At 38.2% G+C, this 27,695-nt stretch overlaps 1 protein-coding gene across 1 annotated transcript in view; it reads left to right on the top strand.

Moving 5' to 3' along the window:
• Positions 1-1,129: 1,129 nt before the first annotated feature.
• Positions 1,130-27,695, top strand: part of tmeff2a (transmembrane protein with EGF-like and two follistatin-like domains 2a) — a 119,794-nt gene continuing 93,228 nt past the window's right edge. The window contains exons 1-2 of the mRNA XM_007552287.2: positions 1,130-1,844; positions 19,771-19,880. Of these exons, the coding sequence (XP_007552349.1) occupies positions 1,667-1,844; positions 19,771-19,880 (288 nt within the window). The 5' untranslated portion in view covers positions 1,130-1,666. The remainder of the gene's footprint in view (positions 1,845-19,770; positions 19,881-27,695) is intronic.

Raw genomic sequence — 27,695 nt, 5'->3', positions numbered from 1 at the left:
GGAACCAGTGACAGTCAGGAAGTAAAAATAAAGTCATGAGAAGTCAAACAGATGCAAACAGTAATGAAATAAAATAAATTATCCTCTTTAGTTTTATATAAATTGATTTTCTTATTGGTTATTTCAACATTTTTATGGTAAATTCACTGAATTTATGTGTCGCCAGTTAAAATACATGACAGACCAGGGTGAGGCAGTGCAGTGCTCAGCCTCACCTGAGGGGGCGCTGTGTCACACACCTGAATGAAGCAGGCATATCACCATTATACTTGTTTAATTACACATTTTATGTGTTGATGTTCCACAGTCTGTGTGGAACATATATTTATATATTTAGCCTTTCTAATTGGCCATAAATGTGCCGCGAAAATGAGGCAGAAAGTACCGTGATCCACTGATAGGGGGCACTGCTGAGCCCCATAGACACAACAAGCAACTGCTGCTCTTCTTCTACGCTTTGAAAAGAATGAAAACTGTGAGGATTCAGTTGAGTCTCCATGTTGTCCCGTCTGATTAAGCGGCCTCCTGCTCCTCATTAAACCATTGTTTCCTCTGCTACCTGTGTCCACTGCGTCTACCTCACCGTTCCACACAAAACATGACAAAAACAGTCAAGGAGGAAAAAAAATACAGACAGAACAAAACCGTTCAAGGCCACTCATTTTGTTTGAAAACAAGAAAAAAGAAGAGATTTTTAGAAACAGAATGACAGAGACATTTATGGACGTCATTTAAAATAAAGATAAGATCATACAGGATTTTAATCAGAAAAGAGAGGCCAGCCAAAGAAAACATACATATACTTTTAAAATATGTGACTTTACTAAATTCTTTATCTTTATTGGTATATTGTTAGATGTAGTCAAATTAAAATATGGCTTCTATATTTTGGATTTGTATGACTGACTCTCATCACCGCTCGTCACTGAAGTGAAAACAGAAACAGAACTAATAGATGGAACCGGCAAAACCCAGTTTTCTGTATTTATTGGCACTGTTGTAGCTCCATATGTTCCACTGTACTCCTCTGAAACTTAGACATTTTAATTGGTGACGGACCGGCTCTCTCTCTTCTCTGTCTCTCTCCCCCCCTCCCCCCCTCGCTCTCTCTCTCTCTCTCTCTCTCCACGTGACCACTGGCAGCTGCCGGAGATCCAGGCGGACAGAAACATTGTGGCTGCGGCTCTGAACGCACCGGAGGAGCGCTGCTGCTGCTGCTGCTGCTGCTGCTGCTGCTGCTGCGTCTCACCGCGGATATTTGACCACACGCCTCCATCCTCCTCTCCCCTCTTCCTCCTCCTCCCCCCGCTGGATCCCCGCTTCACTTCTTTTTTGTTGTTTTTATCCCTGAATCACCTGTTTCCTCCATCCCTCCATCCTGTCTCCTTCCTCCTCACAGTTCAGCATCCTCTCCTCCAATCTGCCTCGCCAACTTTTTCCATCCCACTCATCCTCCCTGCTGGTTCCCAGCTCTGGTTCTGGTTCTGGTTCTGGTTCTGGTTCTTGCTGTACCGCCTCGGATCGGCTCAGTTCCTCCGGGCCGCTGCTTCATGGGGCGCACCGTGTCGCTCGGAAAATGCTCCGCCGTCGGGCTGTAGGCGCCCCGCTGCTGCGCGCCGTTCCCCCGCCTCGCCCGAGCTGCGGTCGGGGCCACTGAGAGAGAGAGATGGGTCCGTCCGCTCCGGCTCGGCCGAACCGGTGTTGGGTTACGGCCGCGGCTCTAACTGGAGGCTGGATCCGGATCACCATCGTCTCCTTCCTCGCTACTTTACCTGTGGAGCAGCTGCGCGCCTTCCCGTCCTCCCTCAGCGACTGCCAGACGCCGACCGGCTGGAACTGCTCCGGTGAGATCCGATTCGGTCCCGGACTCGGTTCCGGATTCTCGATCCATGTCCCGCCGGACTGGAATAAAAGTTTATGGTTGTGTTTTTGTGGCGTGTTGTGGCGCAAAACGTCACCATCTGACAGTTATTACAGTTTCAGATTATTAAATAAATGCATGAAAAAGACATTGATTAGAATCTGCAGAAACTTGAACAGTAACATCTGGAGTTTTCTCTGTTTTGTTCCACATTTTGTGGCCGTGAAACTTAAAACAGACGTAAAGAGAGCAGACATTTCCCCTGCCGCCCGTCCGAGTCTGAGCCCTTAAAAATAGCTCCAGGATGATCAGCAGCGGCAGCAGCAGAGGTACTGATATTACAACATCCACATCAATATGGAGTCATGCTGCCGTTTCCAACCAACAATCACCTTTAAACATCCTAAATTATCCATTTACGTCTAAATGCTGGGGGAAAAACACCAAAAGCTCAACCTGACTGGGAAAACAGAGATTATTTCCTTCACTTTCTGCGTTAAAGTCCGCAGCAACTCGGTGATGAATGAGCTCATCTGTTTAAACGTATTAGTGATATTTTCCGGTCATTTATGCCGGAGATCGATCATGTGTTGATCGAGGTACGCCCCTCTGATAATCTCCACCCTGCATTATACATTGAATCATCTGATAATGGCACACACACACACGCACACACACACACACACACTTCCTGACACTCTCATATGCATTTCGGCGAAGGCTTTTATCCAACACGCCTTGAGGAGGCTTAAGTGCATACACTACACACACGCATACAAACATGCGCACGCACACACACACGCGCGCACACACACGCACACACACACACACCCCCACACACACACACACACGCACACATTGAGAATCAATTGGATTGAGCAAACCGTGACGAGGAGAATGTGGGTCCACTGGAACAAAACGATAAAGCCTCTCTGTTATAATTATAGCGCTTTAATAAACTCTCCGGCTTAATTATTCTCTCATTTCACGCACTTTAAAAACAAAACCACCTTTCTGTTCAGAGAATAACTGGAAAATGTTCAAATGTTGGTTCAACAAAGATTTTCACTTGGCTTTAAATCTAAAAGTCAGAGTTGTGATGTAACAGTTTCAGGCTGAGACTTTTTGTCTAATTCTGTAAGTTTTAATAAGTTTACGGCGTGTTTGCTAGTTTTCATTAAAATAATCACTCAAAGTACTGGGATGATGTTGCATCGACTGGGTGATGAATACTCAACAGCTCTTATTTTTAAAAATGACTCCCTCAACTTTAGCTGCCGCCATTTTGCGACTAGCTTAAGCGCCGTAAATTGCCGACAGCTGACGTAAACTGCTTGTGTTTCTGAAATCGATTCTGTTTGAAAGGCTAATAAATAAATTGATGAACACAAAAACGAAGGTCGTATCTATATCTATATTTAGTTAGTTTTAGCTAACTAAAGACAACTAAAACTTGAGTTAGTTTTATAAATGCACAGTTTAGTTGCAGTTAATTAACTACCTTTTCTTCTCAGTTATTGTTTTCTCAGTTTCAGTTTTAGTTAATCATAATAAGTTTGGTTGTTACGTTCTGTGAGTTTGGGTTTGTGCAGAGTTGGAGTTGGTTGTGAGTTTCTGAAACTTCTTGGACTCATTTCTTGATTTGGGTAATTTATGCTGATTTCTTTCTTCTTTCAAACCAAAACTTGTTGTTTGTCTTCGTCTTCCTGAAGTATAGAAGAGAAAGCAGCCAACATGAGCAGCTTTTTATGGAAATGTGTTGTTTTCACAGTGGAGGATCCTGAGCAGCTGGTTCATTTCCATCAGATTTAGAAAAGAAAAGAAGAACTGAAAGCGGTCAGCAGTTTCTTACGCACGCTTCAGTGAAGCTACAGTTAATGGACGGACGATCCATTTAATGGGACCACTGCGTTAGCACAGTGGAGGAATTGATCTATTGAGCGAAGTCTGTCAGATACCAGTTGGATAAGTGGCAATATTCCCAGTTTCAGTTCATTACTCCCAGGTTTTTCCAGTTCACGTAATATGTCACTGACCCAAAGAATTGAAAACCAATCTAGCTGGTGGTAAATTGGGCGGTCAGTTGGACATTTGTCTCCACTGTATTCATAAATCTATACGCTGTTTCATTACGTTTAGCTGTGGTTAGCAGCTTTGGGATCCATATGTAGCTTTTAGAGTCAGGGAAGTGATGATAAACACAAAAAGATTTATAATTTTAAAGATTTTTCATGCTTACTGAACCGTTTATTTTCACAGGTTTTTCTGTGGAAGGTAAATCCAAATTATTTGTGGAAAATTTGCATATTTGGTAGCAAAAATGCAGCATGGGAAGCTAAAATACCTAGCTTAAATGCTACTTGACATGCTATTGGCTGGCGTTTTTGCAAAGTAGCCAATCCAAAAACGCTCTTCATATTCCTTGGCTGAACCATTAAAAGCAGAAACAAAGAAGACCGTAGCTGTTAGCTTCTGTTGGAGTGCTAAGACGGTTTCCATTGAGTGTTTTGATGGATGTTTGGTGTTTAAACTGTTTAAACATAAAGAAAATGTAAAAAAAAATATAGAGTTTTGTAATTCCATTAAATGGACGCAATAAAAATAACGTGTATAAGTTTGTTCAGGCGATAAGTCATTAAAAAACATGCAATGACGTCATACTCCAGCTACTTCCTGTCGGGTTTTTTGTTGTTTCTGCCAGTAGCAACATGCGGTTACTGATCATATGGTTCGTTTGATGCAAAAATAGTGTTTCCATCAGAGTTTTGAAAAACTAATTTCAATACGGCCAAAAAAAAGTGTTTTTTCAAAATTGCCGTGTGTCCATTAGAAACACAGCTAGTGATTTATAAATTAACTACAGAAGTTTAACGTCTATTTTACATGGAGCCATTTTATAACTCTGGTTCCCTGGTTTTAGTCAGAGCTTGAGCAGCAGCAGTCAACAGCCGTTACATTTAACAAAATTAAATTATTCCAGTGTATTGATGCACAAAATAAAAATCAGCAGTTCAGACATTAAAGAAAACCAAAAATTGATGTTAGCCAATAATAGGTATGACATTAAAGTTAATATATCTAGAACAGAGGAGTCCAAAGTGCGGTTCGGGGGCCATTTGTGGCCCTTGGGATGATATTTTTCTGACCTCCAACTGGAGTTCAACAAAATACAAGTTTGTTTATTTTACTTTTTATTTTAATCACAGTAAAATTATTCCAGACATAATTTTTTACAATGGAAAATGTTAAGTACAATACAAATATTTGTATTTTAATGATCAAGGTTTTATAGTGAGTAGAAATAATTTTATCCTGAAACTTTGCTAGACCAAAATTAGCTAAAAATATCAACTGATCTGAAAGAAACGATCTTGCTCTTATAACTGAGAATAAATCATTTAACTTAAAAGAATCTGAAAACTATTTTTTTTTCTTTTAATTCAGCATTAGTGTGAAATCCTTTTCAAACAAAAAATTGAGAACTGTATTTTCTTGATTTTTTTAAAGTAATTTTGAATGGACAATTATTGCATGTAACAAAGTTTTGTCACCCCTGATCTAGGATGTCTGGCTACATCGTAGCAGCTATCCTGTCGAATTTATTTAAACCTTAATGGATTTACAGTAATTTTACTCCTCTGCCTCTTTTCTGACCTTTCTGGTCCTGAACTTGTTGCGTAGCTCCATATAAAAGCCATGAGAGAGGTCACAAAAGGATGTTTCACCACTGTGGCTGTTCTGCCTTCATTACTAATTCATCGTGCTTCATTATTGATCAGCGCGATGCTTAAAACACCAAAGCAGGACTTCTTGATCTCCAGGTAGATGGAGCTGCATTTGGCTGACATCGCCTCTCTTTTAGAACAGAAAGTGCTTCTCCTGCCGTCTTAATTGTTCACATATAAACATTACCTGTTCAATATTTGATGTTTGGCAGCTTGTTTTCGTTAATTATTCAGGCGACTGTAATCTCCTCCTGGAGCGGCAGGAAGTATAGGCTTTCCTGGCGGCCATGTTCAGGTGTTATTTGCAGGAAGATGACATAATCGCCGTCAAACCGTACATTCATGTTTAATAAAACGTTTGTCTGTTTTTGCTAAAACGATTCTCAGCAGAACAAACGAGATTTTAAATTACAGCAGCTGAAAAATAAAAAGTGCTGACAGTAACAGGAGGTGCAGCAGAAATGTTATCAAGACGTTTTTGTAAGAGTTACTTTAGTAAATTTTTTGGAAAAAACAAACACATTTTACTCAGTATTTTTATGGGTGATTTTATCATGAAGTATTTTCTGCTCTTGAGTAAAATTTCTGGATTTTCTTCCCACTGAATGAAAAACAAACATGTTTTAATTCAAAAATACAGTTACTCAGTACTTTAGTAGACTTTTTACCAAATACTTTTTTACTTTTACTTGAGTTAAAATATGAATCAGTGCTTTTCTTACTTGAAGGATATTTTTCTTTTTTACCCGCCTCTGTTTTTTGCGTCATTTTTGTTTATTTAATATCAACCATAAAACCTAAACCTAAAGTGTTTTGATGAAAAACTGTCAGAAAGCTGATTTTATTCCTAATTAGGTGAAATTGTTGTGCACAGCTCAAGGGCAAATTGATTCCTGTTTTGATTTAAAATGTAAATTAATTACAGTCATGAAGAAACTGGTTTCGAAGCAGCATTCACATTTTCTCATAAGTTTGGTCTCAGTTTTATAGCATCTAAAATCCTGATTTATTTGACTTTTTTACTTTTTAACTTCCATGTGTGTAAAAAGTGTCTAAAACTCTTTAAATTTGACTCTAATCTATAATTACAGCAACATAATTTCACACTGAAAGTTTAGTTAAAAGCAGATTTTGCAGGATGGGAAAAAAATCACCACCTTAGGAAATAATACAAATACTGGGATCCCAAACAGAATCTGTAAACTACTAAAGCCATTTCAATGTTATTCTTTTTACGTATCAAAGATTTTAAAAAGATTTCATTTGTTGTTATTTTTTTACGTGTCTCACAAGTGGCGAATTACAGTTTTCACTAGAAAGCTGGAATATAAACATAAACATATCAACACCTCTGAAATCTGTTTCTACAGAAAGAGAGAAAAAATCAAAACCATAGCAACATATGAATGTATAATAATAATTACAACATCACAGAAAAGTACAGCTTAATACTAGACCTATTTAGCAGCAAAGAAGACCAGAAATACCAGAAATACCTGTAGCACAATGCTAATTGACATGCTATTGCTAACTTTTGCAAAGTAGCCAATCCAGGAGTACGGCTAAGGAAGACCTTAGCTGATGTTAGCTTCTGTGGCGCTAAAACAGTTTCCACTGTGTGTATTAATGCATAATAACTTATATTTTGTCTTTGAACTCTTGAAATAGACAGTTGTAAGCATTTTTAGAGAGAGTTTAAAAATTTTCAGGTGATTTTAGCTACTAGAACAATTTGCTTGGATTTATTATAAAGTGCATTCACACCAGCTCTGTTTAGTCTGCTTTAGTCCAACTCCGGTTCGTTTGGAAGGAGTGAATGCTGATCAAACCTAAAACCAAACCTGGTTTCGGTTCAGTTGAAGTGAACTCTGGTTCAGTTTGAATGCATATGTGAACACCAAGCGGACCAGAGACTGCTCCAAAAACAGGAAGTGAACTACAGTGCATTCTGGGTAAATACAAACTAAACAAACGTGCTAGGCTAGCGCTAACAGGAGAACTGATTCGAAATCCTCCAAGTGCTAAAATCTGACACCATTTTTGTTGACATTTTGTTGTGCTCTGTGTCTTCAGAGGTTTTTGTGTTGTTTTCTTCTTGGTGCAGCGCCCCCACAGGCCAGGAAGGGAACAGGTTTTTCAAAGGGTTTGGTTGGTTTGACTCAGAACCACAGCAGCTGGACATGGAGCAAACGTTTCAGTTTTGATCTCAAATCGAACCGACTCTACCGGATTATCAGGTGTGAAAACACCTGTGATTAACGCCGCGGCTTTGAACCCAACAGGAAGATGATCCCCTCTGGAACAAAGCATGTGTCTGTGGCATCCATCAGATTGTTGGTTGATTTATTGGCTGAAATTTATGGCAGTTTTGATTCATGGAGCCGATTCGCTTAAAAAAACATCCAGAGTTTCATATTTTCTGAGCATGAAGCTGTTTAACCGGCATAGACTCTCCTCAGCTTCTTATCTCCACATCAGGAACTTTAACCAGACGAGTCGTAACTGGAGTCCCGTCAGCTCCGTCTCTTTAAAACAAACACTGCGTCCTTATGCTGATTATCTAAACCTGTTGCATCATCAGCAGAAAGGTCACGCATCTGGAATCAGAGCGAGCGTAGCGAGTGTCACGTTGCCGTGACCTTTTGTTATGTTGCTAAGAAACAAGGGAAACTTAGGCTCTGTGGTAAACACCAACAGAACAGGCGAGGACCACCAGACGAGAGCAGAGCCGATTACAGAGTCCTCAAACATGCCTCCGGTAACAAACCTGCCAGATCTGAAGGGGACCAGACAAACTGTTGTCCAAACAGATGAAGCACAGACAAGCAGACGCTTTCTTTGATTCATCACTGAGATTCTGGATGAAGTTTTGACACGACTGGAGCTGCTGAACTTCTAACCTCCTGCTCCGGGAAGAAGATGCAATCTCTTGCAACATTTCCTTTATCTTTTTTTTATTATTTCAGAGTCATGTGCTTGTTTTTTTTGTTGTTGTTGTTTTCTTTCCACCCTAAACAATATGCAGAAATCTGAGCTTACAAGGCGCGGTAAAACATGCCGAGTTGGCTTGGGTTTCAAGTATCGATGTCTTCCAAACATATGCACAGCTGCCTCTGCAGGGACTCAAAAGTAAAGCTGCAGAAAGCAGAGAGATTGTTTTACGCTCAGAAACGTGATTGTGATGAACAGCTAACATGTTTGCATGTCTGGAAAAAGTGGTTGTGAGAAACGAAGGGACTACAGACTCAGCAGGAAGATTTATTGGAGCCGCTGTTCCTCCAGAGTGGGAGAGTTTTACAACCAACCTGCACGGATTTCTAAAAACGAGCTCTGACATAAATGTGCAGACGATATACATATTTGGCATATAGTGCCAAATTATAGCACAATCAAGTAACTATGTTAACATCAAATGTCATAAAAATGCTAAAAAATATCAAATATAACTTAGAAATTTTAATTCATAATTTAATGCCTTGAAATTGGGTCTCTGTCTCTTTAAAAACTCCTGAAATCATCCCAACATGGCTCCCCTATTAACCCTTTAACAACGTATCTACTAGTGATACTCTGAGAAGTAGCTCCAGTTTGCTAATTGCTAGGCTAGTCTGAAGGAGCTGAGTGGGGGGAGGAGCTCTGACTCAAGGTGGAGCTAAGCCCACTCAGCCGTTTTTATACAGCTTGAACGGTTGCCATGGAGATTACAGGATTTCTCAAACATGAATAAAATAATCAAAGCAAAACTCCAGGTTTGTTTTTGATGAGAGAATAACATCATAATAAGAAACAAAGCTGAAAAAATACGTTGTTTTCACACAATGCTGCCGTTTTAATGATATGTTTACTCAAAATACACATTTTCTACGGAGACATTTTTTAAGATCCAGGATCTTCAGCTCAAACAGCTGAAGTGATGTTCAAACACCAGCTGGGTTTCTGAATTTTGAGCAAACTTTTAAAATGTCGCTAAACAGAAGGAAAGAAGAAAATGTGAATTAAAGATGTTTCCATGAACTGGTTTGGAGCGAAGTAACCAGGCTACAATAGCAACGTAGCTTTGATTATGTAGCTAGCTGCTAATCACTAGCTGTGTTTCCATACAACTGTCATGCAAATTTTAAATTAACTTTTAAAATGTTGTGAAAAAGAAAAAGGAAAAAGTGAGTTATGTTTGTTTTGGTGTGATTTCACCAGATGCATTACGGAAACAAACAGGAAGTGGAGGAGGTGGCATAAACCACACGTCTCAGAAAAACACTTTGAAATTTTCAGAGTTTCATGCCCCTGGTAAGGCAAAGACCCACAGTAAACCTGTCATGATGATGCACAATTAAGCAAAGATTGTTTTTTGTAGAAATCCCAGAAATTATTTCTGGTGGCCAATTATTTTCTGTTTTCTTATAAATTTGTTTTTATTTGTTGTCAGATCTTCAATTTTAATTTTTTTTATTCCAAATAGATTAAATTAATCTAAACATTTTAGATTTTTTGGCATAAATTTACTCCCTGAAAGCCAATTATTTTCTATTTTCTTATCCAAAACGGCCTTATTTGAGCCTTTATGTAAAACATATTAAATATAATAAGATACATAAGCGAGTTTACAATCTTCCTAGCGGTTTTTATTGAAGCCTTCTTCCTGTTTGTCTGAGGAATCGTCGTTTTATCGTCGGTTCCTTCACGTCCTGAGAGATTTACGTCGTAGGAAACGCCGGCGCTCCTTTGTGGCCGCTTCTCAGAGACGGTTCCTTTGTGTTTGTGGTGCAGACGAAGTGACTTCCTGCGTGTAAGTCATGATTGGATTGTTGTTCATAAGACGATGCGAGAGCCTCCAGCGGTAATGAATCCCTCGGCGGTTTGGTTTACGGTTTTCCTGTAGTTTCCAGGCAGAACATCTGGTTCTGGCTGCTGCAGACGGTTTAACGGCATTTCTTCTTCTTCTTCTTCTTGTTCTTCTCCTTCTTCTTCTTCTTCTCCTTCTTCTTCTTCTTTTTCTTCTTCTTCTTCTTGTTCTTCTCCTTCTTCTCCTTCTTCTTCTTCTCCTTTTTCTTCTTGTTCTTCTTCTTCTTCTTCTTGTTCTTCTTCTTCTTGTCCTTCTCCTTCTTCTCCTTTTTCTTCTTGTTCTTCTTCTTCTTCTTCTTGTTCTTCTTGTCCTTCTTTCATTTCAAAACACTTCAGTCTATTCACCTCTTGGAGAAACTGACATTATTATCAGATTTTTTTTATTTTATTTCTTGTTATATAGCACAGATTATGAACAATTTATATATTATCACAGAGTTGGTAATTAATTTGATGCTTGATATTTACGATGCTCATTATTATTATTATTATTATTATGGGTTCATAGGTTTTCTTGTCTTGACAGTCATTTTATATTCATTTTGTTTATCTAATATAATTGTTTGGTCTTTTGCACAGTAAACTGGTATTTTATGAAAACCATAAGATAGTTTTGATTACAAATTTCTGATAATGGTTGAGTTTTAAACTGATATATTTAATGAAACAGAAAAAAGCATCAGGATTAAAACGGGTCACTTCAGACTGAAACAGCAGAAAGAGGAGTGACATTCCTGAGCTCCTCAAGTGTTTGAAAGAAAACTGTCAGACCGACAGCAGTGATACCAACATTTCCTCACAGCAGACATCTGTGGCTACGTTTTGATGCATAAATTATTTCTGCAGAGTGAAATATGAATAGACAGCAGCATTTTGTTTGTGAGAAAGTTGCAGATCATCAGTAGCTAGAGTCAGTTCCACCACATTATAAACCTGGAAACGGGCAAAACAATCTGATTTAAACTTAAATCGAGATTTTAGAAAATCCACAAGAGATATCAAAAAGCTGAATCATTTGAAGATAGTTTAACATTTTGTGATTTGTTTAAAAGTTGTATGGAGTTTCTAAGTTGGAGGAAGTAGACATAATAAAAGGTCGAAGAGCAGAAAGTTTTTGCTGAATTTGTGGAATTCTGAAGAATTTCAATGAATTTCAATGGGGCTGAAATTCTGACGTTTCAAACTGAAGAGCTAAGTAAGCTCGTTATTTTGTTCTTGGTTATGTATGCACATGTTTTCTCTTGTCCTGCTGATGACTTGTTTTATTGAAATAAATGAAACGAAACATGAAAACTCAGCAGGCTGTAGTTTCTGTTTCCAGCAGCTGGGCTGAAGGGAATCTGATTTTTCCTGGGATTTTTCCGCAGCTTGGCCGTCAGCGTGCCAGCTGCCTGACCGCCAGCCTCTCTGGCATCTTTTTATTTTTTCATTGGCGGCTCTCAGCCCGCCTCATGTGGCCCTCTCCAGGCTGAGGGCATCGTTCGGCGCGCGGCACTCGGCGCGTTGAGGCCTCTCATGTCGGCGCTCTGGGCTCCACGGTGGTATATTTGAGCAGAGAAGTGACTCTGCCAAGCAGCAGGTTGGTTTGCAGCAGCCTGATGAGGCGGCGCCGTGCCAGAGAGGGCTTTTACGAGAGGAAAGGTGTATCGATTGGTGCGCTTCGTTTACAGAGGGTGATGTGCATGAGTGTCCGTCATCATGAGACACGCAGCAGAGAGAGAGGAGGCTTTATGAAACATCTGGCTGCTGATTCTACAGCAGAGAACCAGAAATACACAAAATAATTAAAATTACAAGAACAGAGTCAGACGAGAAGAAAAGACTAATAATACCAGAATAAAGGTCAATAGATATCAGAATAAAGCTGCTATAATACGAGAATAAAGTACAAGACTGAAGTCAAAGTGTAACAAGAATAAAGTAATATTTAAAGACTAAAGTCATATTTTGAGTATAAAGTCATAATATTGCTAAAATACTACTGTACAGGAATAAAGTTATAATATTTCTAGAATAAAGTCTTAATATTACCAGAATAAACTTATAAAGTTGTGAGTCTTCATAACTTTTCCTTTCGCCTGTCAACAGAGAACGTTCAAGTTACATTTCAAAATAAGAGCATCAGCTCTTATTTTGATGATATTAGGAGCTAATACCACTAGCTGGGTTAGCAGCTAACAGTAGCGATTTATTACAGATGTTTATTAGTAGAGAAAGCTAAATATAGATAAACAAAATCCATTTTGGTTACTGAAACTGAGATATGTAGTTAAACAAACTATTAATAAAGTAATAAAAATAAAATTATCATTTTAAAAACAATGTTAGAGAAATGATTGTATCCTTAACTTTTATGTTCCTGTTTATCTTCTCAAAGCGATTTCTGCAGACATTTCATCTGAAGTAAAAGCTGCGTTTTATGCAGAAACCGTAATGTTTGGTGAAATTCACGCCGTTCTTCCGGGTTTAGGCGATTTTCCTGGAGGCGGCACCACATGAGCAGAGACAAACACGGGAACAAACCTCCCTCTGTTTGCCTGGAAACTTTAAAAATGACCATCTTTGGTGTGCAGACGCAGCTCGGAGTTGTAGTTGCACGGCAGCTTCTCGACTTCAAGCGGCTCCTGAAAGGCGCATTATGAAAACTGGAGCTTCATTTATCGTCTTATCGACGCTGAGGAGTCTGGGAGCTGCTGCAGGTCACGGCTGGCGGCTCCTAGATGAGGTCAACTACCTGAACAAACAAACACTGAAGGCTTCCTGCTGCGCTGCTTCCTGTGGAAACGTTCATGAGAGATAATATAGATGTAGAGCCACAAATAATTCAGCTTTAGAATGAGAACATATTAAAAAACAAGTTTTAAAAGAAACACACAGAAGATACTATTATTATTTACAAATATAAAAAATAAAACATGTATGTAAGTTCAACCTCTCTGCTTCCACTGTAAAGCTCCTACACTGCAAAAACACAAAATCTTACCAAGTCATGTTGTTTGTTTCTAGTGCAAATTTATTAGTAAACTTTAAATAAGACAAAACTAACAAGTAACTTTTCACTAATGTATAAAAGCTTGTTTAAAGTCAATAATTCCTTAATATTGATGATAAAGTTCTAGTTCCAGAGAAAGATTATTTCACTTATAAAAAGATATTTTCCTCACATTATAAGTAAAATAACCTGCCAGTGAAACTACAACTTTATCATCAATATTAAAGAATTACTGACTTAAAACAAGTTTCTATATATTAGTGAAAAGTTACTTGTTAGTTTTGAATTCTTTAAAGTTTACTGATATGTTTACACTAGAAACGGGACAGAAATACTTGGTAAGATTTTGTGTTTTTACAGTGTAAAATATAAACTAAAGATAAGACGCACTTTAATGATCGCAGGATTGGGAAATTATTGATCAAATCCATTGATTTTCTGATCAGTATCAGTGTGAGCAGGACGTTTCACGGAAAAATGCCCAAAAAATCTGTGATTATCTCAGGAAAGCATAAATCTCTGCATGTCAACGTTTTAAAAACAGGTGAAAGCTGCACTGAAGTGATGAACAAAAACAATAATACAGCAGAATAAGTTGATAAATAAAAATAAATCATTACAACAGAAAAGTTTCAGGCCTCAATTAAAAGCCATGAAGTCATTTCCTGATTATCTGAAGTTCATCTGTCGACAGATTTTCCAGGCTAGTTTTCATCCAGTCTGAATTTTAACTCCACCGAATGAGGAATCTGTTATTTGTGAGTTTAAATTTAATAAACTCTTAGAGCTCTGTGGATGTTTGTGGGATTTTTCTGTCATACGGAAGCATTTAACTGCCTTTCTTAGTCCTTTCATGGAAAATTTAAAGACAACTTATGAATGTAACATTTTGAGGCCTTAATTTTAGATACACAAAGTTATGACTTTTCATGGATGCACAGACACTCCAGGGGTCTACGTTTTGAGATTCAAGGCACAAGAGGGAAGATTTTGATCAGAAAGACTTTCTTCTTCCTGTTTCTCTCAACATGCTTTAAATTGGCAATACTATGTTTTCTAGGCACATAAAAACATTTTATAGCACAATGACTTAACTGTGTTACCCTCAGTTGTTATAAAAATGATGTATAGATCAAAACAAATTTGACTTTGTAAGTTAACGCCTTCAAATTGGGCCTCTGTCTCTTTAAGAAGCTCCTGCTCTTTCTGAAGCTCCGCCTTCAGGAAGTCATCCTACATGGCTCCTTATTTAACCCTTTAGCAAAGTTTTTACCAGCTTTTCACTGAGAAGTAGCTCCTATAATGAGATCTATTGGCTGCTGGCTAGTCTGAAGGAACTGAAAGGGGGAGGAGCTTGGTACACCCAGGCATTTTGCACAGCTGGATGGTTGCCATGGAGATTAAAAGATTTCCCAAACATACATGAAAGAATCGAGTCAAGTCAAAGGAATAACATTATAACCTGATTTAAAGCTACAAAAAGTTGATTTTACATGATGCTGCCCCTTTAAATCTCATCCTGACTGGACTCTGAATAAATCCGACGTATTTCGGTTGTAAAGTCCTCCTGACAAAAAACTGTACACTTTGGTAGCATCGCTAACATCAGGATCTGAGCCGATTTTCTCTCTGATTTGACATCTGCCACTGAAACACAATCCTGACTAATGAGAGAAGAGTTAACTTCCGGTCAACGCCGTCCTCTGTCTCTGGGAGACACGAGACGCAACAAACAGAAACGGCGAACAAAGATGGAGGAACGTCAGAGAAAACAGAAAAGTGGGAGCGGTTTTAATTTCCCCCGTTAAGCTGCAGCTGAAAAGCAGCTCCTGACGTGTTCAGTCACATTTAATCTGAAACATATCAGATATTTTCTGCTGTTTGACATCTGAATGCACAGATTATTTCATAAAGGATGAGTTATTTCATGTTCTCTGTCACTGCTGGTTAGGCAACAAGGAGGGCAAGTTTTATTTATTTTTACATTAGAGCAAAATGGCTGGAGGCTTTTTCTGAAATAATACATGAACAAAAATAATTACCTAATAATAGGAATTAGTGGGAAAAAAGGTTTCAGTGATTGTAATTAGAGGATGCAACGCATTAAGATGCTTTGTTAACTGAAGAATAATAATCATATCCTGAGGTCAGCCAGGATTCAGAGCTTTATTTCTGTTTCTCCTGCAGTCGTTTAGTTTCTCCTTCTAACTAACTTAGATCTGCAGAGCGGAAATGTCCGTGACGAAGCTCCTAGATGAACCAAAACAACGTCAGCCAGCCGATTGCTTTCTGTCAGCTGACCTGAAGTGTTTCATCAGTTTCCCTTCCACCAATAAACCTGTTTACGATCACAGAAATAAAATAAAAAAAAACTTAATACCCATGATTCATTTACCTTATAGTGACTGTGTATGTATGGAAGTTTCACCAATTCAAATTTAAGTCTTTATAAGACAAATATGAATAAAATTTAAGATGTAAATCACAACAGATGCCAGTATAAATATATAAACTGTGATATTTCTGGGCTCTTTTTATGGCATACCACAACACAGTAAGGAACCAGGCTCACCTCACATCCATTTGAAGTGCAGAACTTTTATTGTGGTTTGTCAACTACTTCCACTAGATGGCGCTTTTTCACAAAAACATACTAAAAAAAGATACAGTTTAGTAAATAAATAAATATACAAAAGGTAATCATACACAATAACAAACAATGTTACATGACGACAGTGTTGCCTCTTAAACATGGCATATACCCCTCTAGCTAGCCAGCTAGCAAGTATTAGCAGCTTTTTGCCTCAAACACGTCGAGTCAAAGATCTCAGTGAGTGAAAATATCTGCATGTGACTCAACCTGCTGTCTGATAGGTTCTTTTTCTCATGGGACTTTTTTATGTGAACACACAAGATTAAATAACAAACTTGAGTTATTTAAAGCCAACGTACATTTTCTTTAATGAATTTAAGACATATTTAAAGGCTTTTAAAGAATGGATGGACACCATGCTATTCAGTGGCATATATGCTACATACAACAATATGTTGCAAACTCTGGTTGTTTTTGGTGCATTTCTTCAGATGGCAACAGCAGCTGAGGGAGGAAATGGAGAGTCTTGTATCATATGGTCACAATATGGTGATAGAGGTGATGTAGTACCCAGAAACTGTACTCAGGTAAAAGTAGAAATACTTCAACATGTTTTAAGCAAGTAAAAGTAAAAAGTAGCCATCCAAAAAATTACTCAGGTAAGAGTAAAAAAGTATTTGGTAAAAAGTTTACTCAAGAACTGAGTATCTGATCAAATGATCAATAATTGAATATTTAAAAAGTACATCATCAGAAGGACCAAAATATAAAGATAAGTTGAAATTTTATTTTAAGGAACAAAATGAACAAAATTTGTTAGTCATATAACAAAAATTAACAAAATCAGGCAAAAGAAAAATATTTCCAAATCAGTTTCTTTCAATAAAAAACTTATGAAACTTTAACTAAATCTGCAGGTGTTTGTCTGAGTCTGGTGGATTTTTGGTTAAAACATGTTTGATTTTCATTCAGTGGGAAGAAAATCAAGAAATTTCACTCAAGTAAGAGCAGAAATACTTTATGATAAAATTACTCAAGTAAAAGTAAAAAGTAAAAATACCCCTGAAGTTAAATTTTTTTCACTTAAGTTACTAAAGTGAATGTGCAGCTGTGGTTGTGTGTTTGTGAATGTCCAGTCTTGGTTCTGGTTCTGGTATCGGGTTTAGCTGGTGGCTTTAAACTGCCTGTAAATCTGTCCTGTTGTCTTTCTCTCTGCATCAGGATGGAGCAGCAACGTCTCTCCAGCTTCATCCTCAACAACCCGAAACGTCGAGTCTGCATCAGCTGGACGATGCTTTAAAAATAACCTCTGCTCTCCTATTTTAAATCAGAAATGAAGGACATGCCTCTGCCCCCAACAAAGACGTTTCCATCTCCTGTCAGCTAGAATCTGTCTGAATGTAAACCACTTTGCTTTCTAAATGGCTTCATGTACATAGGGGCGGCTTCTTGTAAGCAATCATTCCAGGTAGACAAATCGCCCTGAGCTGAGTGTCTCCAGCTCGTATGACTGTGATTTGATTCGGAATGTCATTTGAGATTCATAACACGGCCTGAATTGGATCATGTCCCAGCACCGTGCCCTGAGAGTCCGCCAGCATTCAAACAAGCAACTTAAAGAAACGCAGGAAAATAATGCTCTCCAAAAGCAACCAAAAAACATCCTTAAGGTTGTTATTTTAGTGACACAATTAAATACAATGAGTTGAAATAGAAATATAGTATTTGTAATAAAGTAACTGTTTCAGTAATTTATGAAATACAAAAGTAAATGAATGCTTAAATGAGTAGTTAAAATTAAATGTACAATATGTATATAAGCATGTATAATTATTGCAGTATTATATTATTTCAAATATTTCAGCATATATTTAAATATTTCAGAATATTGTGTTTAAGTATGATGGCGTATTAGGTCCATATTACAACAATGAAGTAAAACACGAGAATAAATAAATAAAATTAAGAATAAAGTCATAATATTACGAGATTAAAGTCGTATGAGAGTTGAAACAATATGAAAGTATAGTCATATTATGAATATAGTTTTATGGCTTTATGCTCATAATATTTCGACTTTATTCTCGTAATTTTTATTAATTTTTTTAGAATGGCCATAATACTCAGTTATATTTAGGCCACCTCACCATGCCTGTACCGATTATTGTGAATGATTCGAGTACCTCGATTATTAAAATTCCTCGAGTCAAATTATCTCCTTGGCAGCTTCGTTAAATTATGTTTTATTTTGTAGCTCACCGTGTTCCAGCCGGGTGATTGTTTTTGTGGCACCACGCTCTCACTTCCGGCTATGAGTGACGAATGCTAAGTGCTGCTAACATGTCCAGTTGCATAGTTCGATCCGGTGCATCCTGGTGGATTTCATTGATTGATAACAATCTCCGGGTTTTAATCGTTTTTCGGTGTATCAATAGGCATCTTTAAAATAACTGGCGCGATGGACGGAACACAGTAGCCTTTCTCTTCCGGTGTTCTGACTATTTGTGCTACCCAACAACCCGTCCTACTTCGTGGTAATGCGCATGCGCGCAGCTATGGTTGGAGCGATTGAGCGCGGTAGGTGATTTATAAAGGTGGAACAGATAGACATAGACATAATATAAGAAATTATATTATTATTTATTACTATTATTATTATTATTACTTATATTATGTCTATGCAGATAGACGGAACGGCTTCTGAAGCCGATGGTTAGCTTCAATATGGCTTTATAAACCACTGGAAAATAATATCATGCCGGTCACAACAAATACGTGGCGGAGCGCAGTGTGGCCGTACATGTTTTTCTGTTCCGTTGCTAACATGGACACAAAAGCTACAAATGGCTGGGCGAAGTCAGAGTTAATCTGTTAAACTGACTGAAGATGAATACATAAACTAGAAACTAGAGATTAGACATTTTTATAAGTGTCTTTGTGAACCTGCTGCTTTTTATTATTAAACTGAATATAACTCCGTTTTTTGTATAATTTTTTGTCCAGATTAATTTAAAGATTGAGATACTATTGTAAGAAGTTAATTTTCTAAACTACAGAAAAGTAATTGTTAGGGAAGCACAAATATGAAAAAATTGGGCTGATGTTGATCTCCAATATTAATACCGCTGTTATTTCAGTATTTACCAATATTTTATTTTATGACATTTTTTTTAATTTTGTTTATTGATTAACTGTCAGAATAATTGATAGATTAATAAAATAATTGTTTACAGCAGCCCTATACATCTTGTCACCAGTTAGCGGGTCAAGCTAGCTCTGTTGTAGAGAAGTAGATTGATCTGCAGTAAAACTGTTGTTCAGATTAACCAATCAGGTTCAAGCTTATTGGTTAATCAGACCAGAACCAGAAGACCAGAGACGTCTGGACGGTTGATAAAACAGCATCAGATGTTAAATATATATTTAGTGCAAAGCTGTTCAGAGATTTATAAACTGACAGAAGTATTTTAAAGTTTATTCTCTGACCTGTGAAAACACTGTTGCAATAATCAATGCGATAAAGATAAACGCATGGATGAGTTTCTCTATATCTAGCTGAAACATTAGTCCTGTTAATGTTCTTCAGGTGATAGAAGGCCGACTTTCTAACTGTCTTTATGTGACTCTGAAGGTTCAGCTCTGATCTCTAATCTCTGGCTGAAATAACTGAATCTGGGCTGACTCTAGATGGTTCCTCTTTGGGTCCAAAGATAATAACTTAAGGTTTTATGTTTGTTTTTGACTTCCTGTGCTTCAGGTTTTGATGACCGGGACACGGACCTATTCTTGTGCGACACCAACTCCTGCAAGTTTGACGGGGAGTGCCTAAGAATTGGGAATATGGTGACGTGCATTTGTGACTTTAAGGTAAGAAGATAATCTGGTTCCAGATTGTAAAGAAGTTCTTACATCTGCTGGTTGGAGAATTAGTGACTGTTTTTCATTATCTGTGTTGTGTATCATTGTCTGTAGCATAATGTTGTGGAAAGAGGCATCAGATTTCAACATAAAGGACTTGAAATGTTTTATTTTGTTTCCTGACTGGTTGATTGAAGTGGTGAAAGATGTGAATTATGCATAAGGTTTTGTTTGGCATGCGGGTAAAGGTCGATTTATGTTTTGGATGTTTGCATTTTGATCTTGTTTGGCTCTTTTGCTTTGTTTTTATAAGTGGAATCAGAATTTTGTTTGAGTTTGAGACGTTTAGGGTGACACACATGCTTCATGTTTACCTCCAGAAGAGAGAAACCGTCAGTACAAACGGAAACACGTTGCTCCTGGAGCAGCTGAACTACAAATGATTGACAGCTTGACATTAATCCAGCAGCTGTCAAAGATGGCTGACCTAGCGCTACACTGCGGTCATGGCTCTTCCTCACCTCCACAGCAGAAAAATACCAATGGGCTTGGATTTAATTTTCTCAACATTTTGCACCTTTTCTTGCTAAAAGGACTAGCTATTAGCATCTGTTTTTAATTGGTTGGCTTCAGCAGTGGGCACATTTCTGCTAATAGTAGGGCTAATTTTCAGCTTGGCGCTTTAGCTAAATCTTGATCTTTGAATTAGATTTTTCCAGATAAACTCTAAGTGCTAATTTACTTTGTAAACTTTCAGTTGAATCTTTGTTGGCATTTTGGTTTTTGTTCGACTTTCTCCTCTTTCTCCATTTGATCTTCCTCGTCTTCATTTCCTCTCATTCCGATTTCAAAGCGCTTCGGTTCAAATTGGAGTTGTAAATTTTTATTTTTGCACAAAAATTACTATTCTAGATTGACAGAGCTAGCTAGTGCTGTAGCACCTAGCATACGATATCTACCCAGAATGCATTGCAGCGTAAACAAAATGGCGACGACCGTTTGGCAATATTTTATTTAAATTTCTAAAAACTAAACAGCCTACAATATTTTCAACTGTATTATTACATCTGAAATAAATGTTTCTAAAATGAAGTTAAAACTCTTTAACACGAGGATGTGCAAACATTTCTGGACACAAAACTGGCAAATTTAAAATGAGTTTATTGCATTTATTGTATTTCTTTCATAATAAGGGTAGGGATGATAAATTTACCTCAAAATTACTGCTGTAACTAATATTATTATGTTTGATACCATTTCCAAGTGATATATTGTTAATAATAATAATAGCAGTTAATCTTCTCACAGACTAATAAACTTTCACTTTGTAAAGAGAAATTAACATAGAAACTGAAAGATAATTTAAATATCCAAAATAAAACGCAACCAAAAGCATTAAATAAAAAGTAAATAAAAACCAAACACAACCAAAACCATGAATAAAATTATGGTTTCTTTAAAAACATATATTTTTGAGACCATTTTCAATTAATATATTGATCAATTAAAACAATTAAAACATTTTTTTTTTGTCAATCAGTTATTTTCCGTTTTGTTATTTGTGATCTGGGGACCAAGCAAAATCATTTCAAGGTCCTCAAACGGCCCTTGAACCACACTTTGGACACCAGAGCTTTAACATATTGAATATTTCTGAGCTAAATCGGACCAGTGTGTTCCTGTCACCGTTTCAAAGTTATGGCTGATCGTTTCAATGAAATACTAAGTTGGATAATTAGTTAGATTGAAGTCAGACATTTTAATTTCAGTTAGAGTCTTGGTTATTTGCCCCTCCATACTCTTCTTCTTCTTCGTCATAAAAACCCGAGCCACACACACTGCTGTCGGCATTCCTGTGAATTTTTACTGTTCCCTATAATGACTCATACTTCGCTTTAACAACCAAACCTGTAATAAAAAAGAAGCAACCCAGTTATCCCAGTATTGATTCTGGTGTAACATCTACAAGCGTCGCCCAGATGAATGAAGCTGGAGCGGTTTACAGGCGTAGCGCGTCTCCACATCCATCGTTGCTATCGGGACGCCATCAGTCGGGACGCTGACACTCGATTGGCTGGCTTTTATCTCCATTTCCTGCTTCCCTGAGAGGAAACGCTAACAGATAGATGACATTACGGCTTCATTCGTCTGCTGCTGATGCTGCTGGTTTCTCCCAGCAGATTACCTGAAAGTTTCTGTCCTGACATGGTGCGAGTCTGAGGTCGACTCAGATGTGTGTGTTCTGGGTTTGTTTGCGCGGCGGTTTCTGATTTATTTCGTCAGCTGGAGTAAACGTGACCTTCGTGACGCCATCAATCACTCTCAATCAGCGTCAGATAAACGCGATTTTCCTCCTGTTGGCAGTTTGTTCAGGCCGATCAGGGGAGACGTGGGATAAATCCTGATCCCGGATGGATTTCCTCTACAGCAGGGATGTTCAAGGTGTGGTGCGGGGGCCATTTGCGGCCTGTGGATGATTTGTTTGGCCCCTGGGTCCACAATACATAAAATCTTCATATATTTATTAATTTACATACAAAACAAACTATTTTTATTTGATTAACATGGTTGTCCCAAAAGAGGTCTTAGAAATATTTAGTTGTCATTTAAAACAACAACTGTGCAAAACCCCGCTTATATTTTGGATCAACAACGATTTACCAAAATTTGACTACTTTGCTTTATACACTGTTATATATTTATAAAATATATTTGGCGCAGGCAATATGAATTTCATCAAAGGGTCAGATTTGGCCGGATTTCTTTTAGAGTTTTTTTTTTTTTTTTTTCCATTGTGGGTTTGGCGGGTTTGGCTGTTCTTCTTTTGGGGGTTTGGCTGGTCGTCTTTTGAAAGTTTGGCTGGTCGTCTTTGGGGAGTTTGGCTGGTCGTCTTTTGAAAGTTTGGCTGGTCGTCTTTGGGGAGTTTGGCTGGTCGTCTTTGGGGAGTTTGGCTGGTTTTGGGGTTGTAGGGGGATTTAATCTGGTTGTTTTACAGTTGTGCTGTTTTTTTTGTTGTTTTTGGGCTGGAAACTATCAGTCAGATCTGGCAACCTGTGCCTCTTTCTCTCCTTCATGCTCAAAATGCATGCAGGGCGCTCTGTGAAGAGGAAGTGAGTTTGATGTGGTTGAATCAATGGACACTATTCATTGCCAAGAAGCATTAGAGTCGCCACAAACTGACTGGAAGAAACCGAGTCTTTCTCTTACCGCTGCGATCCGACGTACTTCAATGCCGCATTTGTCTAGAAGCGATTCATTGTTTTATTTTCACCGTTTCCCTGGATGCCTGCGGTAATCACGTAGCATTTCCTCCTAATTCCTCTCATAACATCTGTTGGGAAAGCTTTAGTTTCCTGGTTTGGTTATGTTAATGCCAGGTCACATTGCCGATTCCCAAAGGGCTCGTCCACTCTAAAAATATGTGCGCTCACGGAGCTGTGCAGCACTTGAGCTGAAACAGAATAAAGAGCACATTTTACTGCTCTGTCTGATGCTCTGTAATGTAATGTTTGAGCTGTGAGTCATAAAAAAATTCTTTGAACAACCCACTAACCACATAAAGTACTCCACTCGATTTATTATGCTTCAAATGACATTGAAGAATATAATTTATGCATCAAACATTGTTTTAGAAAGATTGCTTTGAAATATTGTTTGTACTCCCATTTCCACAGAAATATTATAAAAAGCTATTTTTGTTTATTTACATTATATAGAAATATGGGAATAGCAACTTTGTGCCAAAAAACTCAGAAATTTTCTGGAAAAAAACAAGGACAAATTGTCGACTTCTGAAACATGCTGAAACTCTGCTGGGGTTGCTAGGTAACATGCAGAACTCTGCTGGGGTTGCTAGGTAACAGGGAGTTCCTGCTGATTTATGATCAGATTAAAACGGCTAATTTTCCAGACACCAAAAATATTAACTCATTGCCAAAAACAGTTGGATGTTCTTTTAAGAACTTGGGCTGTTTGTAGAAGCTGCAGAAACACAAATAGAAGTACAAAAATGTGCAAAATGTGAATTTTCCATCAGATGTCTCTGTCAACCATGTTATGAAAAATTTCCAAAACTCCTAAAAGGTTTTTCTATAAACTTTCAAAGATTAAGCTGAAACATGTTGACTTTGGAGCTAGGTAATTTCCTTGTTTTCTTGGAAATTACTGAAATAAATCAAAAATATTTCATTTTTGATTAATATAAAAAATTTTTGTATCTACAATGGCCGTGGTAAGTTGCAACATTTGCTACATTTCCAGCTGCCGTGGTTCTCTTTCTCCCTGAGAAATGATCCCTGAGTCTCAAATAATCCAAACCCTTTGAGAAACCTGTTCCCCTCCTCGCCTGTGGGGGCACTACACCAAGAACCACTGAAGGAAATGGCATAAAAACCTCTGAAGAAGAAACCAAGCGCAACAAACTGTAAACAAAGTTGGAGTGGGGTCAGACTTTAACGATTGTAGAATTGTTGATAGCAAAAGACCACAAGCCATTTCAAATGCTAGCGCTAGGCTAAAGCCAACATGTTTGTTTTGGTTGTATTTTCCCAGAATGCCCTGCATTGTAATCCACTTACTGCTTTTGGAGCGGTCTCTGGTCTGCTTGGCATTCATATATGCATTCGAACCACACCAGAGTTCACTTCAACTGAACCCAGACTGACGTTTATAGGTGGATCAGAGTTTGATTTCTGGTCTGATTAGCATTCAGACCAAATGTCCGTTTGTCTAGAACTGGACTTTCTAGGCAAACGGACTGGAGTTGGATTAAATCAGAATAAGTTATAAGTTATAACTTACAGTTATAACTTAGAAAACCAGTAGCATTTGTAGTTTTAAAGCTAATTTCACAGTAACCACTAATGAATGATGATTCCCACTCATTTTGTGTTAAAACACAAAGCAAACCTGTTTACAAATAAATATTGAACAGCTCTACATGTTTGATTGATTTAATAAATTATAAACCATCATAAGTTTAAATAATTTGCTCTTGCAGCATTTCATTGTCTTATCAGGTATTTTGATTAGTTTCTAGTGCAAATATCTCAATACACTTAAAATAAAACATAAGTACCACAAGCCAAGTGCTTTATTTCTGGAAAACTAAACATGTTTGGAATAAAGTCATGACCAGTTTAACCTGCTAAAGTCTATCATGTTGGCAGCACATTCAGAAAGCTTCCTGCTTGTTTTAATGCAGCCTGACCTCAAATCTCTCCCACCTAATGTTACACTGGAATGCTAACTGTTGATGCTAACGGTGTGACGTTGATGGGAGGGTGGAAGGGCAGCGCGACCTTCAAATCAGGAGACGAGAGAAGGTTTTGTTGCTCTTTCCCAGATCACACATGAGGTAACAGTTTCACGGCTCTGATCCCAGCAGCAACAAAGTAGCTCTGCCCCCTGATTCTCCCAGGATCGGCTGGTAAAGATAGCAGACCTCGTTCCATATATTTGCATCCCATCAAGCACCGTGTGAGCGGACTGGAGGTCTTTACAAAAATATTATTGATCTTAAAATGTGTGTCAGTAAACACATTTATAAAAACCTATGTTTAATAAATTAATTGTTATTAATCTGGTCTGCCTGTTTAGGAATAGTTTAACAGGAACATATTATGGAAAATAAAAATTTTCTGTACTTCTATTTGGATCTCTGCTTCTACAAACAGCCCACACATAAAAACAAACAAACAAACAAACAAACAAAAAAAACATCTAGCTTTTTTGGCAGTTCATGTCTTTTGGTGTCTGGAAAATGAGCCGTTTTAAAAACCTCCAAAATGTAAAGTCACAAAGCAGCAGGAACATCCCGTTACTTAGCAACTCCAGCAGAGTTCTCCTTGTTACCTAGCAACCAAAGCTGAGTTCCAGCACATTTGGTCAGCTGGTTTAACTGCAGTTCAGTGGTAAAACACGAGTTTTATTGTTGACTTACCATGCAGAAGCCACTTGCTGCATTCTCGTTGGTTGTTCAGGAGGCTCTACTAATGCTTTTCAAAGATGTACGGTTGTATAATGGCGCATCTGTTTGCAGCCATTTTCACATGCCGATTTTGAGCTACCCTGGAACACAGTGCAAGAGTAACGTAAATTTGCTTCCCTGTTCAGGCAGTTTGATGGAGAAACCCATTTAAAAACTGTAGCTGCCTTTGCATTAAGCAATGTACTTCACAAATTTAAATTACAAAAATAGATGGAAAACCTCAGGTTTTTTTCGATAGAAGCCACATCAGTAGATTAAGTCTGTAGAGCTTTAAATCAATATGTAGTTTCAACTGAATTATTAGAAATCCTGACAATTTCTGACAATCTACTGTTTTTGTAATAAATGTTTTTTTATGAAGTGGAACCCAGGAAGACCAGCCATTGTTACCATGGCAATGGGGATCCAATCAAACAAACAAACTTCATTCCACCTTTTGTCTGTCTGCCCATCCATCCAACATTGAATATAATCCTTCAGTTATTAGCACTTTCTGTGTTTTTATCCCTCCATCCACTAGCATCAGAGGAATTTTAATTATTTAGATTTTTCTAAATGCTTTAAATTCAAAACATGGTAAAAGCGTTGATTATCTTTTGTAAATGTTCCTGGGATCTGAAACGAGAACATTTGTAGAGTTCAATCCCCATGTTGTTCTGCTTCTCATTAAAGTTGAAATCTTGTTACTTCTAACAGCCGCAGAAATATTACAGTTTAATATCTCTGGAGCAGAATGAATCCCGATTAGTCCAGATGAGGTCCACTGCTGTAAAAATAAAGTGTGTGTATATTTTATCTGTTTGGGTGATTTGGGTCAGTTCATTTGTCAGGTAGCTGTCGCCGGCTCTCTGCGGCGCTGCAGTCACCTCTCCTCGTCTGAGAGAGATAAATATACTAATTAAAAGCAGTGGAACGAGCGAGGAGAGGTTCGGGTCTGAAGGACGGGAGTGCTGAACGAGAACTTGGTGTTTCACACACAGACAGTTAGTCTGAGCAGAAAGCGCTCCTGTGTGCTGTTTACCACCAGGTAGCTTCACAAATAAGCTGCAGTTAGCACAGATAAGTTGGTGTGAGCTCTGAAATGCCTTAAAGGGGACCTGCTCGGCAAAATTCACCTTGTACCTCTTTGTTCTTCCATTTGGGTTTCTTCTGCTTCTAAAAACAATCCACACAAAAAGAAACACCCAGATGTTTTTGGCAAATAGTTCATGTTTTCTGGTGTTTGGAAAATGAACCATTTCAAACACCTCCCGATTGCTGTGTCACATTCCACCGTTACCTAGCAACCCAAGCGAAATTTCGCTCCGTCACCTAGCAACCCACCACGTTTGGTGTACAATGCCTGCTGGAAAAGACTAGTGTTTTGTTGTTGACTTACCACTTGCTGCATTCTCGTTGGTTGTGCAGGAGGCTCCACTTCTGCACAACCAGAAGTGGTTGTGTCTGGATTTAAAAATAAAAGCCTGTTAGTTTGAGGCGAATAAATCCAGATTTAAAGCAGAAACCAGGAAAGGAGATGCTGGACTGTAGGAGGAATTGTGTCAGGCACCTCTGCTAAAAAAACGTAGCATCCGTGTCAGTTCCTCTGTGGCTCTGGCTGGCCTGTCACACACCATTACAGAGCAGAGCGTCTCCAGCGACTCGCCTGGGCAGACTCCACCAGGACTGGCAGGCTGGGCCCTAATCAAGAGGAGACTGCCAACGGTTAAAGAGCAGCAGCAGCAGCCAACCACCTCCGAGTCTCCCTCCATCTCCCTCCATCTCCCTGCTGTCACACTGCGGCTCCGCTCTCCCCGCCTATCTCTTTGTGTTTTCCTTCCTTGGAAGTGCTCGAC

The sequence above is a fragment of the Poecilia formosa genome, unplaced genomic scaffold, assembly GCF_000485575.1.
Source record: "Poecilia formosa unplaced genomic scaffold, Poecilia_formosa-5.1.2 Scaffold47, whole genome shotgun sequence".
Taxonomy (NCBI): Eukaryota; Metazoa; Chordata; class Actinopteri; order Cyprinodontiformes; family Poeciliidae; genus Poecilia; species Poecilia formosa.
This window is presented reverse-complemented; position numbering and strand designations above follow the sequence as displayed.